Source organism: Ambystoma mexicanum, chromosome 1q (genome assembly GCF_040938575.1).
Source record: "Ambystoma mexicanum isolate Mex_15411 chromosome 1q, UKY_AmexF1_1, whole genome shotgun sequence".
NCBI classification, from domain to species: domain Eukaryota; kingdom Metazoa; phylum Chordata; class Amphibia; order Caudata; family Ambystomatidae; genus Ambystoma; species Ambystoma mexicanum.
In genome coordinates this window covers 1,396,653,590-1,396,669,419 of record NC_090922.1, presented here as the reverse complement: position 1 = coordinate 1,396,669,419, position 15,830 = coordinate 1,396,653,590, and the positions used below count along the sequence as shown (strand labels likewise).

The 15,830-nt window shown below is 43.8% G+C and overlaps 1 protein-coding gene across 2 annotated transcripts in view; it reads left to right on the top strand.

Moving 5' to 3' along the window:
- The window catches only part of MKNK1 (MAPK interacting serine/threonine kinase 1), a 254,248-nt gene that overhangs the window by 137,267 nt on the left and 101,151 nt on the right, over positions 1-15,830 (top strand). For both annotated transcript variants that reach the window (XM_069642263.1, XM_069642264.1), the window contains 2 exons: positions 3,577-3,681; positions 9,870-9,925. In XM_069642263.1, the coding sequence (XP_069498364.1) occupies positions 3,577-3,681; positions 9,870-9,925 (161 nt within the window). The remainder of the gene's footprint in view (positions 1-3,576; positions 3,682-9,869; positions 9,926-15,830) is intronic.

Genomic DNA, 15,830 nt, shown 5'->3' with positions numbered 1-15,830 from the left:
CCTGTTAAAGAAATGTTGAGGCAGTCTGATTCTTAAATCCCTCTATCGTAAATATTGAGAATTCCACTGCAAGGAAATAAACATTCTTTTCCATATCTAGCTATGGCCGATGAGTGTTTCGTTGGCAATATGCTACCTACCACTTGAGCCACCAAGGTATTCGACCGTGGTTCTTAACCCTTCATGAGTGTAGATTACAGTACTGAAGTCACGTCTGATACTAAGCTGTGATGTATTTTGGCCTATTGGGCACGACTGACAAATCATTCAGATGAATATAGAAATAACTTTATAATACGTGTGTACTAAACATATGTCTGAATCCCATTTCTGACATTGTGCACCTGTAAATTATGTAACCAAGCTGAAGGGCAGAGACCACCTAGCCGTAGCTAAATTAGTCTCAGGCTTTGTATTTCAAGTGATGGTTGCATAGAATTTGAATTAAACTGTGTTGCTCTTTTGCAAGTACAGGTATTTGGGTTTGCAGAGCTTGTCTTGATACTAGGCGCCCTGATTTATGATCTCCTTATGCATGTCCTACTGAAATGCTACCTCACATTTAAAGAGGTCTTCAGAACCGGTGTTCAGCAGCAAATGTCCTCATCACTGAAATGCAATGTGCATTAAAGAATGCAATAAAGTAGTGTTGGACAGTTTCATAGGCTTTTTGATAAAGTGAAGAGCAAAATATTGTTCCCAAAGATTGGCATCGAAATTGGAGATCAGTATTGATAGTGAGGTCATTTAAATGATTTTGAAGAGTGAAGTATCACTGATGAGTAAAGCTTTAGTCACATTATGAAATACCAGACCAGAATAAATTCTGTTTGAGAATTGAAGTTTATCCAATTTGACCCAAGTGGGTTACAATGATCAAAAAAATTGATAAGCAGGAGCTTAAAATATATCCTGTATGTAGGACCCCCAGAGAGTAAATGCTAGGTCTGCAGCAGAAGGCGCCGTAACATGTAGTGCAGCAAATCTAGCACCCTGACCTAAGTCTGTTTGTGAAGTTTAATAAAGCTGACGCCAAGTTCTACGGGACCGCGTCAGTTTATTTTGATTCCTAGATTCCTTTTGCATTTATGTAGGTTGGATTGTGCATGATATGATATAAGGCATTTGTAACGCGCCTATACACAAGTGTTTCAAGGCGCGACTAGGCAGGGAGGGGGGAACAAGGGGAAGACTGACAACGATCCTACTAGGCCAGGTGTCATTCAGATCGCGCAGGTGCAGGGGAAGGTGGAGGGGGGGGTGGTTTGGGAGTGCACTACAAGTAAGAATAAAATAAATAGGGCCAGCTGGTGGCAAGTGCAAGGTAAGTGCAGACAAGTGCTGGGAAGGGAGGGGGGCTGTAGGTATACAGAGACAGTCCCGCAGTGCAGGGGTTGCCAGGGAGGCAGTGCAAGTGGATAGTGGCTGGGCCCAGGACCGAGGTCGGTGAGTGGCCCAGTTGCAGATTCAGTGCAGTTTCAGTGAAGAATTTAGCAGGGGAGAGGGAGAGAGAAAGCAGAAGCAAAGAGGAAGGTTTTGAGGTGCTTCCGGAACCGGAGATGGTTCTCTTCAAGTTTAAGGGCTCGCAGGAAGGCTGTTCCAGAGGGAGGCCCCTGCCGTGGAGAGATCTACCCCCAGCTCGTTGCTTCGAGAAGCGGCTGACCCTGAAGGAGTTGGAGACGGATGAGCGAAGGGCTCGGGAAGGAAGATATTTAGGAAGAAAGAGTTGAAGGTATTTAGGCCCCAGGCCCCAGAAGGCCTTGTGGACAATGCAGAGGGTTTTGAACGTTATCCTCGCAGCCACTGGGAGCCAGTGTAGAGATTTCAGTCCTGGAGAGATACAGTCCCTGGGGTTGAGGCCAAGGACAAGTCTCACAGTTCTGTTCTGGATGAGTTGCAGAGGGCGGAGAGTGGAGGCAGGCAGATTAAGATGGAGGCTGTTACAGTAGTCCAGCTTCCAGTGAGCTTCTGGGGGAAGGGAAGAATACCAAGACGGTCCCATTAGCGTAGACATTAATGATGGCCTTAGAGGAGTGGAAGGAGGCCAAGAGGACATCCCAACGGGTGCCACCATTAATGGGAGAAGAGGAGAAAGGAAGCACAGAGACCATATGAAGGGTCCATAGGTCAGGCGAAGGCACGAAAAAGAGGATGTCGGTGAGTTTCCTTGGAGCAGGCACTAGTGTAGGTGTCAGCGATAGGGAGGTTTTGGTTGGAGACCAGGATGTCCTTTTTAAACTTTTTCCTACCAGATTTAGTGAGGAGAGCAGGATAGTCAATGGAGAAGCAGTTAGAGAAGATAGGCGAGATGGAGGGCACCATGGAGTGAGGGGGAGACAGACGATACGAGAGCACGCAGGCGGGAAGTGAGCGGCAAGCCCAAGTTTACCACATTTCAGAACAGTAAATGCATATTGGGTACAGAGGCCACCTAAGTGTGAGAATCCTGCGAGGGGAGAAACGACCCTAGTTTAACACAACTGTGGAACACAGTGAGGTGAAGACACCATGCGAATGAAGTGACCAGGTGGGGTGGGCCTGGAGAAGGTGGAGATAGCAAAGTGGGACTGGTGCCTGGTGTCCCCTGCGGACTCCTGCAGACAGAGGGAGCCGCAGCTGTAGGAGCCGCCCTTTGCCGGAGGGTCAGTAGATGAGGGGGGGTGGGCAGGCAGGCAGGCAGGCAGGCAGGCTGGAGGAGGGCACCAGGAAGAGGCTGCAAGGGGAGGGGGGGAGAGAAAACACAAACCACACGCTTGGAGCGCGAACAAAGTAAAAAACACAATTGCAACAAGATAATCTCACTTCTGGCCCAGATGGAACCAGCAGGATTTCAATCCTGAAACTGGGCTGCCCGGCGAGCTGCTCTCACCCCTGGAACTGTGCAAAGAGGTGAGCGGGGGAGAGCAGCCGTCAGGTAGTCCAGAGGGACACTCGAAGGAGGCGGGCTGGAGGAGGGCACCAGGAAGTTGCTGCAAGGAGAGGGAGAAAACGCACAAACCCCGCGCTCGGAGCGCGAACAAAGTAAAAAACAGATGCACAGGCTACAAATGGGCAGATGTTTTGCCGCAAGTGTGAAATTAGGTAAGAGCCTGGTACAGCATGCATGTAGAACCTATTCCAATCTAGAAGATTGGAGAAGTGAGTGAGACTGCTTTGCATCTGCTCTACTTTTTTAGAGGGTGCAGTATCTATGCAAGGGGCCTCTTTGTCTTAAATGTGTTGGAATTCTAACTTGAACGAAATTAGTAAAACACTGCAGGTCTTGTATGCATGAATATTTACCAATCCTACTTGGGCAGTAGGGTGATGTGACCTTTCTTTTTGAGAGCCATGAACCTACTTTAAAGCAATGCATATCTTCTACATTTTCAAGAAAGCAATGCAGTTAACCATTTTGTGCAACTGTTGTACTCGTCGGAGCTTGTTTGCAATAACTGAAGTACAACATTGCAGTGACAGCTGGAAGGAAATTGTGTGCAGATCCAAAGACCAGATTCAGAATATTGAGTCTTGCGACTAGGATCCTTTTTCATAGTTGTAAGTTGAGTGAATAATTGGATGTTTCTCTTTCCATAGGTTCCATCCTGAGCCACATTCAAAGGCGAAAGCACTTTAATGAAAAAGAGGCCAGCAAAGTGGTAAAAGACATTGCCACTGCCCTGAATTTCCTCCATACAAAGGGTGAGGTGACTCAACAGTCTTCAAGAAATAATTCTTGAGTTGTGGTGTAAAGCTTTTTTTCCATGTGTAAAATTGACTATGCATAAAGTCAGGGCATTTACATAAATGTTGCTCCTCTGCACTGGTTTTCTTGAGTTTGCTTGCTAAAGTTAAGTTACAAAATTAATATTTATTGTGAATGTCAATTAGCTTAAGTGTTGGTTGTAGAACCTGTAATTCAACCTTGAGAACTTTAATAATAATAACTTTGAATCTTTGCAAACAATGCCTATGTAAAGGTGTTAGAATCCTAGGTGGGATATGGATAGCCCAAGAGGCTGCCTCGAAAGCAGCCGAGCATATTTTTGAATCGCAGTACAGCAGATTCACTAGAGGTCTTAATGCTATGGAGTTGCATCAATTAGTTCTGTGAGTTCTGACTGTATATCCTATGGCTATTTCAAGGTATTTTGTTATGTTGTTTTGCATTTATATAGCGCCTTATGTACCATTGGTATGATCTCAAAGCTCTGGTAGGTTGAACGTCATCGGGAACCGTGGTTCAAGTCAGTAGAGAGACATAAGGTGTGTGTACAGCAGATATGTGCGCAGCAGGTGTGCCACTCGTATGATAGCTGCTTCTTAGCAGTAGGTGTGGTGGTTGGGATATCAGGAGTAGGTCTTCGTTCTGGCAGGGTGATACCAGACTGATTCTGGCTGCGTTAGGCCTGAGGAGAACGCCTAGGCTGACGGGTGTGCAACCAGCTGTGTTTAGTTTGGATGATGGGGAGAATGTGGCAGGTGTTGGTATGAGAACGGCTATACCGAATGTGTCATAGTATCGCTGTGTTCTAGTTGAGTGGTGGTGTATAGAAGAGAGTAGGTGTGGTGATGTGATATGGTGGTTTTCAGGAGGTGCTTCAGATTGAGCGTCTTCATGCTCCATGAATTCCATGCACTCTGATCATTCTATGCCCTCTATCTGTTCCGTTCCATCCGTCGCATTTGTACTCCTTTAGTTGTATGCACTCCATCTGTTCAATCGGTTCCATGCATTCCGTCCATGCCACCCACTCCATACGCTCCACACTCTAGTATTACATAATTATGGAATTCCTGTCAGGAGTGGTGTACATACGATTCATTACAGATGGCATGGGCAATATCCAGGTAGCATCCTTTTTAAAATGGACAGTGGTGGTCTGGATAAATGTATAGTAGGTGATGGTGTAGCATGAGAGCCGGAGGACAGTGACTATGGAACACACCCAAAAGAATGGAAGGGCCTAGTGTCAGATTTTCAGCAGGACATCAAGCCAAAGGCTCAGTCTTCCATTGGACCCCTTTTTGAACATATGCTCAATACTAAATGGGTCATAGTTTGTCAAATTGCGTTCTTAACGCTAATCCTTTGTGCTATGCTGTTTGGAAGGGACGTATATGCCTACCATTGTGCGGTGTTTTACTTGTCCAGGTTCATATTCTCCAGCTCAGAGCGGGCTGGCTCATCCCACATTGGTGTAGGTTTACTAGAGACATGGTTGCATTTTATTGTGAGCCTTGGCAGGCTGACGCCCAACGCTGTTCCCGTTAAAGCTTTTACTTTTCTGCTTGTGGATTAGTATCCGATATGACCGTAGCTATGGACCTGATACAAATGTGTACTGTTATTGAATTAAGTGGCATAAAGGTTGGCAATGTAACAGTTTCAGAGTAGGTTATTACTGAAGTATAGGCACAGAAATAATCCCTTTTGTCTAGAGCAGAACCAGAGACTGTGACTGGTATGGCAATCGAGGGGTTTACTGCTGCGTAGAGTAATTTTTCAATTCAGGTCTAGACCACGTGCTGCATAATAAACTATATTTTACGACTGCTTTGTACAGATTCTAGTGGGCAGATGCCTTCCATTGTAAATGATACATTGATCAAGTGAGCACTAGACATGTAGTTTGGTCATGCAGAAGGAAGATATTGCAGTCGAGGCCATGCATTAATTGATATGAAAGTTCCAGAATATTAAACGTAATTTCTAGTAACTGATTTAGTGACCCCATTTTCCATTTCGCAGTTCAAGAATACATGCAACACCTATGGCTTTAAATGTGTTGAGGTTGAACCTACGTTTGTAGGCAACGAAAGAGGTATAGAATTGTGAACGTCGCAAACTACCGTACGTAAATGACTTGAAACGTTAAATGGGCATTTGCAAGGATAGACAGACTGGCTAGCTGGGGCATTCGGTTTCGATATTTTACTGTAATTGTATTAATGAACTGATGCAATGTGACCGTGAAATGGGTTGGGGCTGTCCGACTTGGAGAAGTAGGTTTAGAGAACTCGGAACACTGAAGAATATTTCCATTGTCCAGAATTGTTTAAAATCTGTACTGGACAATTAATAACCAATAGTATACACACCACTGATGGCTCGAGCGTGCTGGATGCGTATTTTAAAAACTAGAAAATATATACATTTAAGCAATGTATACGCTTTTTTGCTTTACAGAAACCTGTTCACATTCAATGTTTTATTTGACCTGGTGCTCGGGATACAGCCTTGCATACTCTACCTGCTGTGCATCCACTGTGACAGTAGCTCCAGTCTGAGCTGTAACTTGACTTGGCTGCTTTTGATATAGGTCAAACTTGGTCATAACGATACATGGTCGTACCATGTGAAGCTGCGAATGTGATTGATATTCTGCAGCTGTGCTTGGCTTTCCTGTTTCAATCGCCAGGGACCGCACGTCCCAGATTCCGTTTTCATATAGCTGTGCTAAGCTTGTAAACCGATGTAGTCTGCTGGCCGCAAACAAGGCGTTGTGATCTGCTTCACCCCGATCATGCTTGATGCCTTGTCTGGATATACCGGGTATAAATACAGGGTTGGCTTATAAATCCACAGGATGGCGACTTCTGCAAAAACTGTGGGAAACAGGTTAGCCAAGTTATTGCCAACACAATTCAGTGCTCTGAATTACCTCATTTGTTTGGGAAATTGGTCCGAATAGAGGGACATCGCACGTGAGCAGATGCTGGCAATTTTGTATTGATTTCAGGCTTGGGGTTATCTGCTTGGGAGTGGCACGGTTTAGGGCGAGTGGTTGCAACACTTAGTTTATGGAAAGGGGTGTTTCAGCTTTCAACAAAGAATTTGTCTGAGAGCTGTGAAGTCGATCAATCTTATTTCCTAGTTTGTCAGTATTTGCTTTAGCTAATCGTACCTTATTTGTATTCTTGTCTGCTTCTGAGTAAGTGTGATAAGCTTGCAAAGTTTTTTTTTTTTTCCTTCCAAATCGGGTGGCTTTATCAAGAAAATCCATTTCGGCTTCCAGAAACCTGAACTGTAGTTTACACATTTTGGAGTTTTCCAGAGAATGGTTACCAACTCCAGATGGAAGTGACTGTCAGCATGGCATTTCTCTAGAATTGTAGTATTTATTTTTTCCTCCCTTTAATGTGGCCTCCTGTGTAAGGCATGGAGAGCAAAGCAGAGTGCTTGAACTCTTTGCCTCATGGTCAGCTAGTTAAGCATGGAGAGTGCTTAAGTGATTTGGTAGTCCAGTCGCAGTGTAGCCTCATCCTTGTATTCTTATATTCTGTAACTTGACACCACACCAAGTAGCTGATGGTGCATTAATTCAGCCTTGAAGGGATACAATATTGTATAGTTTCTTTAAGGGAAGGTGAGGAAAGGCAGAATAATTCGGCACTTGGTTGAAAAAGCACTTCTTTACTAGTGGTGGTTTGAGGCTCCAGGGTTGATCCGGTCTGTCCTGAAGTCCCTCCCCTTAGGTTTTTACAACTTTAGGATTTTATGAACACCTTATTTCAATTTTTTTGTTTAGCGCTTGCCCTACTAAGTTGGTCTCGGAGCGCATACATGGTTCAAATATTGATAAAATGGGAGTCGAAGAAAGCTGTTTTCACGAAAGGATAGGACAATTAGACTAGTGGATGAGGGCAGGGTTATGTGTGGAGAAACAGGCATGTTTTGAGGCTTTCTGAAAGTAGTGATGGTGGGTACAGTGCATATGTGTAGTTAATTGACTGACTCGGGTGCTTTGGCGGTTGACTTGGTGGGGGGGCAGGTCATGATTTCAGATTTGTTGATGTTTCTTGGTGTTTTACATTTTGTCCTTGACAAACTGTAAAACCAATTGAACTAGGGGGATTGGTTAGGCAAAAATATATACCTATAGCTTAAGTAGGTGTTTTCATTGCTGACCCTTATAAAGTAAGAACGCCTAAAACTTCCTCCAGCGTATAATACAAATAATGGCAGAATAACGGCAACCGATTGCAACAATGTATAATCCATTACATAGGCCCTCCTGATTGGCATTCTCTCCCAACCTTGGACATTCAGCTTGTAAGCAGCACGTAAGCAAAATGAAATCCAGGTGCGGGGAACGTCCGACAACTGCCCACTTGGCCAATAAGCCTACCATCGCTCCGTCAGGCCTTAAGCCAAAGCATCTTTGTAGTGGACATTGGAGGTACATTGCCATCTTCGTCTGAAGCGTTCTGAATAGGCCTAGTTTCCCACGTGGGAGTAGACAGCAATTTTGTCCATTCTGACCTTAGTTCTATTTAATTCAGTTATACTGGGTGCTATTAGAGTAGGTTGCACTGTCTTGCACATGATTTCTGCATATTTAATTGTGCAATACTTGGCATTTGACAGTGTTCATTCCTTTACTTAAATGAAATGTCCTATGTACATGATTTATCTTCTCTTGCCTTGCAATTGGTTCTTAAGTCATCCCTGATCCTAAGCCAAGCAAATATTTGTTCTTGTACAGGACTATTGAGATGCATGATCTCTCAATTATTGAATACTTAAATTAGAAGGCTCGAACTGGAGAAGAGTCGTCGGTCTCCCGAGTTTGCTGCCACACTTGCAATTAGTTATGAACTTGGCATAACTTCATTAAAAGCAAGAGCTTTCTGGAGATATTGATCACTGTATGGGAAGATGCTGGCTCCTCCAGAGAATTCCCTCGTGATTTTGGGAAGGCTTGGAGGCTTGTGAGCCTTGTCTGAATTAAGGGGACTTGCCTTGTTGTTGGCGGAGACTGGATGTACCCCACTTTACCTGATCCACACAAGGTAAAGAAGGCTCTTTGCAGCAGACTGGGGTAACGGTGACTGAATTTCATTCATACTCTTCCTTAAGTCACTTAAGTTCATAAAAGCAAGCACACTAGCCCCATACTTATCAATTTATCCAGGTAAATATGGTCGTTCTAGGTTTGTGATTCTGTTGAACCTGTTGCATACGAAGGCCTCTCAGTTAAGATATGGCCTAGTCAACGAGGACGCTGTATTTTGTAGGTTTTGTAAGGATGTGAAACGGCTGTACGCATACTATTAAAGTGTGAATCCTTGAAGTAGTTAAAGGAGCCTTTCACAAGTTCATAAATTATGCTAGCACTTTATCAACACTATGTGGAACGACTTCTATTGTGAATGCGGTCACCTTTTTTTGGCACATTAGATGTAGACTCTGAAAATATTCAACAAAATATATTCAAATAGTATTTACTTTGTTTGTGCTTCTAGTGCTACTATTCCTCCCTTTTCTGCTTTATCGTGACTAATTCTAATGTTTGGTGTAATTTGTTTATGTTAAATTCGCAATGGATAAACGTGTAACCAATGCACAATAACATAACCGTCTGTAAAATAAGTTTCACCAGAGTGTGTACAGGTCATTCCAGGTGGTGCTGTTTTATTAATTTTCTGCTCAAACACTTATTCCAATCAAGGACGTTTTTTTGGAGAAAAATGTATGCTGGGTGTTCCCAAGAGTTTTTGTTTGGTTGGATACAGTTGCATGTTTTGTTAGGTGTTCTACCTAGTATTTTCAAATGCAGTTTACTGCTCAAATGCATAGATCGCATTGTATTATCTGCTATTCTATGCTTTTAACTGGTGCCTGTAATGCAATTGGTGGTTTTTGATTTGTTAAACTAGATCTCTAGTGTTATACATTCTTGGCAATAGATAATGCCAATATCACATTTACCCTGTTGGACCCTTATTTTTGTGAATGATAGTTTTGATCAGTGCATAGCATTTTAAAGTATGCACGTGGTTTGGTGTCTCCAACCACGTTTTGACAATTCTTAATATTACAAAAATGTTGCATATCATTTCTGTTGGGGAGCAAGACATTTTCTAATGGACTTTTGTATTCCCAGGTATTGCTCACCGAGACCTGAAGCCTGAAAACATCCTATGCGAATTTGAGGATCAGGTGCTTTTCACATTTTAATATTTCTTCATAAAGAATTCCTTTTGTATGTTCTCACACATTGGCATGTGTAGGCAGGGCTCAGTCTAACAGCCCACTCCCATTGGGTAGGAGATTTTATGAAGTTAGGGGTAACATACCCATACTTGCCAGCAAGGAGTATCGGGTTATGTTTTGAGCTCATTTGCGAAGTACATGACAAATACTTTTCTGTGCATGTCTGGCCTTTTGGTGGCAGCATTGGATTCAATATTGAAGTGTACTTATGGTGGCATGCAGCATTTTACACAAGGAACTGGTAAATCTTACCCATCGACATGGGGCAAGTGCATGTATCTTACGTAGCGTATGTAAAGTAACTTGCCCTGCATGTCTGTAGGGGAGAGCCCCTAATCACAAACCCAAAGCGGGCCCACCACCTAAGAAGTGAGTGCACGTCTTGGGCGTAAAGCAAGTTTATTGTACACATTTCCGGGAGGGGCTATATGACCCTATGGACTAACCCAAGTCCCCCTGAACTAATGTTTTATATATGTGTATATATAAATGTACTCATATTTTACTAACCACCCCTACACTTGATTGGTTAAAACTTATACAAAGAATTATCATCTTTCTCATTCTTCCATTCTCATTGGTAGCCATTATCTTCACTAACCTCAGCTCATGTGTAGAACACACCTTTTTAGGATTCGTCAGTGGTAGGTCATGACATCCCTCATCAGTTTAACATTTGTGTACAAACATAATTAATTGTAAGTACCAGCTGGTCTGAGACCTCTTAATACTAAATGTAATTTGCACAGATATTTAAATCTGCATGAGAGGGCAGAGTAAACAATTATCTTTGAACTGTCGCTGGCCATCTTATCCACCCCTGCTTACTGGCGTCATTGGAAAATTCGAATCTAAATACCACCAATTCAGCGCACATCCTGAAAACAATTGAATAGCAGAGTATCGTTCATCCCTGGCCTCCGGTGTCCTTCATGCCATGTTTTAGTCAAAAGCAAATGCCTGGATCCCTCTGCAAGGCACCTTGCACTTAAAGACGACATCTGTCTTTGAGATACTACCAGGCCATGAAAACCCTGGCCGGTTAGTTAGCTGAGCCGACATCTGCTAGGGTAATAGGTACTCATTTACCCTTTCTCTGGCCTCAACCTCTGCAAAACCAGTTTAAGTCGCTTAAAATTCATCTTGTGAAACACTGATTGCTGAGTTTAATCAATTCATAAACAAAGCACTCTACATGTAGATTTATAATCACCGGTTTCTTTATATGCATGGATGTTTAACGGTCACGTTTTCTTTAGTGGGTTTTCTGACCAGTGCCCGCCTTTGCATGCTCATTTTACTCCTCGCTGCCCAGCCTCTAGGCACTTCATCGCACATATCTGGATCGTGTTTTATATTTCATTTGGTGGTTTTGGCATTTGTCTATCCGCATGTGCAAATCTAATATGTATCAAATTGAACACAAAGCAACAAAGTGATGTATTCCATTCACATTTGACTACACTGGATAGGTATACAAAATTGCAACATTGCGTTAACTTTGCTGCACCCCCAGTCATAATATGGCATCCGCAACATCCTTGGTACCTTTCCTGACTGCTGCAACAGTCCTCCGTTAATACTTTAACAAATCATATTCCTATTCTTCAGAACCACTTTCTCGGAGGGGGTGAGGGGACTACAATCTTACATTGGTCCCAACACAGGCATGCTCCTCTGCTGAACAAACCAAACTTACTCCCCTCCACCATTTCTGCAATTGTCACAACTTGGAACACATAAGACTACTTCAGTCTGAGGAACCATGTGAGATGTGGTTCTAGCTTTGGACAAGGTAGTCATGGTAGCTGCTCTTGGTACCTCGGCAGAGCAGCATAATAAGAGCAGTTGACGCAAGCGCAAAATAAGAGGGTATTAACATTTTTACATCAAGGCTCCTCTAAGACTGCATCCAAGAGTGTCTAGCCACGGGTCATTTGTGAGTCCTGTCGAATTTTCCATAATGTGAGCTTATGCAAGGCGGCAACAGTCTGATTCAGGGACCCGTTCTTTGAAACATTGGGAGGCACAAATATGCACGCTCCCTGTCTTCTGACAGACCACTCCCTCCATAGATGTTAGTCTGGAATATACCTATTCTGAAAAGTTATAAACCTGAGGGCCTGCAGTTCTTCTTTGATGGCCCTGAACGCCAATTCAGACAAATTAACCAACGGCAAGAGCTCATACTGGGTCACCTGGAGCCACTTGGAATTTTCTGCAGCTTGTACTCCAGACAACATGAGGGACATGAAGGTCTCGGTGCCACTTAACAGCCAGTTATTTTGAGTAATGTTCATTGGAGCTTTGGATGATGCAGCTGAAATGTAATTGGACCGATTGGTTGGTTGCAATAGTACTTTCTTTCGCCGGATAGTCATTGATATGTAATGATGGTGACAAAGGGGCCAGAGGGGACTAATGGGGCACATATGATGCTTTGGGCATTGGGTGGGTGAGGATCAAATGTTCTTCTTGAATGCTGAGAACTGGCACATGAGGTAAAACTGCACACACCTAGCCAGGCTGAAGGCAACTGCCTATAAGCATATGATCCGTAAGTCCCAAAAATTTACAAGACCACAGCTGTAACTCCAGCCAGGTCGCGATGCGAAGCGTGCGGCGACAGTTGCCCATTTGAGCCAGCGCCCTTGAAATGGAGAAAAATGGGTAAGTGTGTTTATATTAACAGGCTTTTCTGGCTCCTTGAGCCACGTCCGCTACTGCTGATAAAGTTTTCACACATTTTCACATTATTTATAGGTGCCACCCCTGTGAGAATCCCCTCATCACTGCAGCTCATCACACCTTGATCCCATTGTTTATTGGCAATTACAGCCCCTTTAGAATCAATTGGACTTTGTGTACACCGAACATTCTTCTGATCTTTACGGTCTGTAGCTGAACATTCGTCATTGATGGGCAAAATAGATGCTTTGACTGATTTCCCTTTGAACTGCCCTTGGACCCTGCATAAAGCTAGATGCCCTAGACAGTGTGATTACTCTACACTAGGGACACCAGAACCGTGGGGGGTTCGGAGCAAATGTCGCAAAATCCTACAGATCGCTCTCCCAACTTTGCTCATGTGGCTGTAGCAAACATCTGTTGCAAAACCTTGCACATCTACTATTGGGGTCTATTTCATTGCCCTAATTGTTCAAGAAATCGGGTCTTCTTGACCATAGCAAATGTTTTCAAGCTCTGTAAAAACCATCTATATCAGTACTCGTTGCCATCTTCAAACATGACGAAATCCCCTGAGCTATCCTCTGTTGGAGGATAGCCCTGGGGGAGGGGCAACATGCTCGCCTTGGAAGCAAGACACTGAGCAACACAGGTTCTATCCCTGGCTCCACACTTAGAATCCTCTGTGTATTAAGTGTGTTATAAATAAGCAATTACAAAAAAACACATGAACACACTTAATATGCTATAAATTCAAAAATGTTCTTCCCTTTTTAAAACAAATATTACATTCCTGGATTTCTGTCTGCACTCCCTTTTCTGCGGTCGCATGCGAGAGCAGTGTGTATTCCACACCAGTCACAATCCCGTGCGGGCTGAGATTCTTTTCCCTCGCTGATTCCTCAAAAAAAGGCAGGCCGTGCAACCAGGTTTTTCTCGGTTCGTTGCACAGCTTGACCAGCCGGGGTCCTAAGTACCCCATTTAACTTTTCCATGAGTCTGTTGGCATGCAGGTGGTATACTGAACACAACCTGTGCTTGATTCCCAAAAGCAAAGTAATTTCTGTGAACAAAGCATTAAGTGGCTTCCAATGGTGGATTTCAGGACCTCACAAACTCCCATGGAAATACCTCTCTTGAAATGTTGCTGCAGATTGAGCATCCCGGTGTATTCAGGGACCAAACTAAAGCCACCGGGAAATGGTCAATACACTAAAATAAGGTCCTAGTAGTTATTACATTTCATGAGCAGGTCTACAAAATCTATATGGAGCTCCGGAAATGCAAAACTTCCCTTACTGACCTCATGGTGTTTCCAGCATTATACATGGTTTCCTACGATTCTTCTTGTTGCTGGTGGTGTGGTATAAACCATTCCTCCTGGAGCGCTGCTGCAATTTGTTGTCTAACTGTGTGACAAGTAAAGTAGTTGATCTAGAGTCACAAGGAGCAGTTCTACAGGCATTACTACCTTCCCTGTCAGGTGAGGCTACATCGCCTTTGCCCAAAGTTCCTCTTTAGGTGCTTTTCTTTGCAAGTGCGCAGCTTCCTTCACCGGCTTGTCTATGGCATCATTTCCAAGTGCTATGGAGTTAGTACCTTTTGTGGACAGGGTTAATACTTCGATTAGTTTGGATAGCAGCGCAGCATGCTGGACAGGGGTTCCACCAGATCTCCTAAACCCTCTTCTCTGCCACTTTGATAACCCTGAATGTACCATGGAGGTTACATACGCAGAGTCAGAATAGTGACTGACGTCCCCTTACTAATTTCTTGTGCCACTAGTTCTGCCTCTTGCGCGGAGTAATGCGAAGGCAGATTTATTCAGTCTGACCTGGTATTCCCCATCCACAAGAATCGCAACAGCAGCACCTGTATGTCTTTCACCAGTGTCCTGATTAATGGTTGAGGTCCCATCAGCAAACGTTACTTCACCACCCTCTAAAGCATCCTTAACACTCCTCTTCTCCCCCATATGCTCCACCTACAATGTCACTGGGCAACTCATGCTAATGGTTGAAGACTTTCAAACTTGAGCTGCTAAAGCTTGTTCACAAGGGAACTGCCCCTGCATCACTGATTCTAGGTATCTGCTATAATATGCTAAAGGTTTATGGCCTAGTGAGGTTTCCTGGGTCAGGACAGCTGCCATTGCCATCCCATTTGAGTGACACAAGAAATAAGTGTTTCTTGTAATTCGGGGTTGCCAGGACCAGAGCATCAGATCGCAGCCTTGAGTTCCCAGAAGCATGTCACCATCTATTCAGACCATTCAATAAGACCCTTCACCTTCTGTGCTTCCTAGGTCGCTGCAGTAAGGGCCTCACATAACTATAGTCAAAGATTCAAGAACTACTGCATTTTGTTTCACTAACTGGCAGAGGCGTATTCTGAACTGCGTTTGCTCTTGCATTACCTTACTTCCTGCGTGTGATACAAACAGGTAGTATATTTGTGTTAAGTGGCAAGTACTGCAATTTTTCTTTCTCCACTTTGTACCCCTTCTCCTCAAGCAGGGTGAGGGGTGTTATTGAATCGCCTCGACACTGCTCTGCTGATGTGCTACAGACTAGAAAATCATCCACGTGCTTGATTACTGTACTGGACATATATTCTGAAAATCAATGTGAAAACGCTCGTCATGGTACCCATGGAGCAACCGCGTGTGCTTGAATCTCTGACCATGATAAACGTGGAGGTACTGAGAATCTGGCTAAAAAGGGACAGAATGGACCTTTTTAAAAAAAATAAAAAAATCACCCTGAAGTGGGTCGATCCAGTAGTTATTACAGAGGATGGTGGCAGGATTCGGTACCACTGGCAATTCTGCCTCAATATTGAAGAGGTTCAAATCCTGGACCATCCTCCAACTCATTCACCTTCTTCACAGGGTAGATGGCAGTGTTGCATGGGGAGACGCAAGGTTGTATAATGCCTTGCTTTAACAACGACATGGTCTCGTAAATGTCTGCCGCTCTAGACATGGGGTACTGCTGTGGTAATGTGGCGCCCGGTTTCAATTGTATTGCCGTTTAACACTCGCCCCACATGAGGACTGCTGATCCATAAATGGCCAGGCACCTTTCTCAAATCATCCTTCCAATGTGACAATGTATTTCTAACGATCATGGTCTGTGGTACTTCCCTTTGCTCTATCAGTATC